Consider the following 5,225-nt stretch of genomic DNA (forward strand, 5'->3'; position numbering starts at 1 on the left):
ATTTCTAAATGTAATTTTAAACTGTATGTGAAATTATTTGCCAACATTTTTATATCTTTGGTAAAACTTCTTTTCTATAGGCTTTCTTGACTTCATGTTTGCAGCTGTGAACCAGTGTTTTAAATATAAAATTTTAATGGCTACTTTAAGGAAGACTTTCTCTAAATGTCATGCAAAGTTTATGCACATCAAATGCACATACGGCATTAACAATCCAGGCCGGCTATAGCACACCTGATGTAAGGCATCTAGATGGCATAAACAATTATTTCTGAAATATAACTTGAAATTCAAGGGGCTGGGGATTTAGCTCAGCGGCAAAGCGCCTGCCTCGCAAGCACAAGGTCCTGAGTTCGATTCCTGGTACTGGAAGAAAAACAGGAAAAAAAAAAAAAAGAAATTCAAATGCAATGTTTGGTTCCAAGCTGAGTGTTCTGGAGCAGTACTTCTTCATTATCAAAATAAGCATGAGGTGATATAAGTTTATGCATATATTCAATAATTATTACATGAGGACTAAAAATAGCCATCTGCTTTTGCTGTATATGTTCATTGCTGTTCCTAACTAGTCCATAAATAAGAAAGGACTCTCCACTCAAGTCTTTTTTTCCATTTGAGAACAAATTTTCATGTATGGAAGTGGTTTCCTTCGTTACTCACAAACATACATTCTTCCTCACGAAACTATGAAACTAATGTCCTTTGCAAAAACCACCATTTAACAGTAAGAGTGTTTAAGTGTGTAATGTTGGTGATATCTATGTGCATATGTCACATCCCCAATGGGTTCATGGTGAGTCTGATTTAGTGAGAGAATTGTTATTTTTATTGAAGAAATAATGATAAATTAGCTTAGGAGATGAGATTTGACTCAAGAAGAAATGATGGACCTTGCTTGGTTGGATGTCTCATCAGTCTGTGTGACTACCCACTATAAAACCTGTAAAACAATTATTCAGTAAAACAGTAGAGATAATACAGAGTTTCACTAGACAAAATAGTAGGAATTCACCATTGTAATTCCATTGCATATTGTTACCTTCAAATCAGTTGCTCAGACCACCAGACACAAGCATACACAATCGAGCAGAACATAAAAACGTGTAATCATTAACTGTTCATTTCTTATTCTCTATAATGGTTTTACCAATCTTTCATTCTTATATCTGGTAATCTGAGCAAAGTAGTTGAGAATAGTGGTATGTAACTTAACAACTGTTGATTCGTATTATTTTGTCCTGAGACTCTGTATCACTTTAAATGTTCTTGCTTTGATTTGTTTATCTTTGTGATACTGGTATGCTGCTACTGTTCTATTTCTTTGGTTGTTTCTCATTTACTACTCTCTTTAAAATAAAAAAAAAAAATCTGTCAAAAAAATGCACTGTCTTACATGGAAACTAGGAAGTCCTTGTGAGGTGACTTGAGGTTTATGTGATGGAGCTCATCTCTTTTCTGCCATTTAACTAGGGAGGAAAATTTAGAGTAAACTTCGCAGTTTCGGTCGGCATATTTGATTTTTGGGTCTTGGTATTAAATGATAATTGCGTATTTCTTTTCTTCCACTACCCTTAATCCTCTACTCCCCCCTCTGTGGCACGTCTTGTCCGCCCCCTCCCACTCTTCCTCCTGCCTCTCTTTCTCCATTTTAACATAGGAGTATTCAAAAAGACCTAATTTTTCTCATAATTGCTTGTAAGGAAATTACTGGTAATGTTTTCATCGGTAACTAAATGTGTTCATGTCCTCCACGTGAAATTCAATTTCTTCAGGAAGGCCCACTACACTATGTGAGATCATGGGTAAAGCTGAAATCTGGCTTATTCGGACATACTGGGATATTGAATTTCCTCGTCCATACCTGCCTAACTTTGAATTTGTTGGAGGAATGCACTGCAAACCTGCCAAACCTCTACCTCCGGTAAGTCTATGATAAGGAATGTTTCATGTTCCTTAAAATACTTGATTTTTCTTCAAAGACTGCAGCTTCAATAAGAGAGAGGTTTTAATGTATCCCTTGAACAAGGCCCTCTGAATTTATTTCCCCCATCATGTTGGTGTAGTGATACTGGTTCTTGCTCTACTTAGGGTGAAGGGGGAAATGACTCAAGTGCTTTGCTAAAATCATCTGTGTTTGTAATATGGGTGTTGGAGTGGAGAGATGGGAAGCCAGTCATGGAAATCACTAAGGAGACTCTTTCAGTCTTTCAAGCTTCTAGAGTCAAAAATGGGGATAGGTCCCAAAGAGTTTAATGGAGACAGATGCATTCATGAGAACACTTCGTAAATTGCATTGATTTTGAGGAGATAGAGAAAAGTAGCGCTGACAGAAAATGCTGAATCTGACAGCGCTCTGAGATTTTAATTTTAGTTTCCTATTTGCATAGTGTTGAAAATTACTGTCTTAGGAAACAGTAAATAGAAAATAAATCTGTAGTAAAGAGAGATGTGTAGATTTTTATCTGTTTACCTCTATGAACCAAAGACATTGTTAGGTTACTTCCAGATATAGTTTGGATAGTAAATGACCCCAGTGTCCACAGACAGCGTGAAAAATGACATGGAGCCATCAAACTGAGAGAAGCAATTCTTGTATGGATCATTGCTGATTATGATGACAGAAATTTTTGCAGTAATAAAGAAAAGGTGTGTACAATATTTCAAAGGATTCCATCAATAGAGGGTGTCAGAAAGTTGGACAGAGTAGTACTGAGAAGCAAAAGAGAGTAACAGAGCACAATATGGTAAGAGCATTGCATTAATTGTTAATAGGGATTGAGGAGACAAACTCTCTTTTGTTTGGTTTTCAAGTCCAGGAGCATAATCTCTCCAGAAGTTTGAAGGTTAATGGTTATTCACAGGGGGATTTTTGATTTCTGTTCAGGATAGGGATGGCACATGCACGTGTAAACTTTGATTTCAGGATGCTGATTATGGTTTACTTGCCAGCCAAGCTCTGGATGAAAGTTTATTCAGCGTGTTTGAATAATGAAGCAATAGCTAAAAATATATGGAAAAGGACATGACTCCGCCTAGGTAACTAGAGAATACTCTATGACACAGCTTTGTATCCCTCCTCTTGCCCTTGCTTTGCACACACGCACACTCACACACAGTCACACACACACTCAGTCACACACACACAGCTTCACAAAACAACTCATAGGTGCTTTAGAAGATGAACAATTTTTTCCATTCCATACATGGTTTATTCACTTGTGTAGCTTGAGCAATCTCAATGAGAGGAGCGGCTTATGTCTGGGATTGAAGCTTCATATGCAGAATAAAGAAAAACTGAGAGGTTAAAGGAAATGTAGGGGAATGGGGAAAAAAGAGTCAAGTTATATCAGGTGCAGGTACAGATTCCGTGTGATGAATGTGATTGTTGCGTATACCTAAAATGAACCAATAAACTCAATTAATTTAAAAAAGATAATAAGAAATAGTCATGAGAAATCTCTAAAACAATGTGGGGTATTTGTATGTTTATATGTATGATATTTTCATCAATAGGTAACCATTTGGATGTAAATTAATTGCTGACATACCAATTACAGGGACTCATAAGTTTTCTTGTGCTGTTACCTAGGCTAAAACAGGAGTCTGCTTCCAGTGAGGATGTCAAACTCCTCTAGTACTTCTACTGTCCATAAATTCGGAAGGACATTAATCCCAGGCTGAGCACAGTTGTTGCAGACACAGGACAGTCACTGGTGCATCTCTCAGAGTGGCATTTCCCTAGATCCCTCTGAGAATAGTCCCCGTCCCACACTTCTCAATTCTACATTTACAAACCTGTAAATGATGACTCAAGGAATTTATTTTTCCAAGAACTTATGATTTCTTTCTGTAATAAGTCTCAAATTAATTGAATACAATTAGCATTATTCTACGGGGGGAATTTATACGTCAAGATTGCAAGAATCACTGCCTCATACATGGCATTATTACAGCAGAAGATTAATTGTGTTGTCTTATAAAATGTTACTATATGTAGTATTTCTAAAGAAATTCTCTTAGCCTTATAGAACATTGAGAAAATTAATTTTGTATAGTGTCTAGAAAATAAAAAAAGAACAGTTTTTATTAATAGTCTTTCATAAAACTTACATGCTAATAATTTTCATAGTTGTCTCCTTATTATTACAATATCTTTCACATAAAGGTCTGGTAAAACTTATCAAGCTTTAATTCAATCAGGTTTTCTTAGTTTGCCACAGTTGTAATATAGCATAAATATCACTGCTTGTTATTGGTCTCTTTAGATCATTTTTCATCTTGTCGATGCGAATTTTGTAGGTCATATGTATCTAAACATTTTTTCTCAATTTTGGGTTTATTGGAGTACAAGTTTACAAATAGCTTCAAATAATTCTCGAGAGTTCAGCTGTGTCTGTCTGTTGTTACTTTTTTTTATTTCTAATTTTATTATTGCAGTTCTTTTTTCTCTTTCTTTTGGTAAGTTTGGCTAGGGATTTTTCAGTAGCTTTTTCCCTGTTCAAAACTCAACTGTAAAGTGACATAAACACTGACTTCTTTATTTTTAATCTCATTTCTGTTAATTTCATTTCTGGTACTAATCATTTCATTTTTACTGGTTTTTAGTTTTATTTCTTCTAATTTTACTAGGATATTTATATGTGTTATATATACATATGTGATATGTACTTGAAATAACCCTTTTCTTAGGTAGACACTAGTAGTTATAAACTTCAGCCATAAAAGTAGCTTATTTGTCCCCAACAGGTTCTGATATGTCTTCTTTTCGTTATAATTTTCTTCAAGGAATTATTAAAAATTCTCTCCTGTTTTTCTCATTGAACAACTGGAATTGAAGTACATTTTTGAATCTCTTTTTGTGTAGGTAATTTCTACAGATTTTTTAGCTGATATTTTCTAATTTTATTCTACTGTGATCTGATAACATCTACAAAGTCATTCAGTTTTTTATATTTAATGAGGTTGGCTTTTTAGGCAAAAATGTGGTCTCTTTTGTAAAAATGTTCACAGAACTCTGAAAAGTATGCCCAATCAGATATTGCATGAAAGATAATGTAGATATGTCTCCCATCTGTTTGATGCATAATACAATTTAACTCTAAACTTTGTTTCTTTTTCATCTGGTTGGGCTTACTTGTGAGTGGGGCATTCAGATTCACCCCCTGACTGCATTGCTGTTTCTCTTCATGTGGAGTAATGTATGATTTATTTTTTTTATTATTATT

At 34.9% G+C, this 5,225-nt stretch overlaps 1 protein-coding gene across 2 annotated transcripts in view; it reads left to right on the forward strand.

The window, feature by feature from the left end:
• The window catches only part of LOC102006965 (UDP-glucuronosyltransferase 2A3-like), a 36,845-nt gene that overhangs the window by 4,198 nt on the left and 27,422 nt on the right, over positions 1 to 5,225 (forward strand). For both annotated transcript variants that reach the window (XM_005392817.2, XM_013518564.1), the window contains exon 2: positions 1,773 to 1,921. In XM_005392817.2, the coding sequence (XP_005392874.1) occupies positions 1,773 to 1,921 (149 nt within the window). The remainder of the gene's footprint in view (positions 1 to 1,772; positions 1,922 to 5,225) is intronic.

This window comes from Chinchilla lanigera, unplaced genomic scaffold (genome assembly GCF_000276665.1).
Source record: "Chinchilla lanigera isolate Chin_1 unplaced genomic scaffold, ChiLan1.0 scaffold00046, whole genome shotgun sequence".
NCBI lineage: Eukaryota > Metazoa > Chordata > Mammalia > Rodentia > Chinchillidae > Chinchilla > Chinchilla lanigera.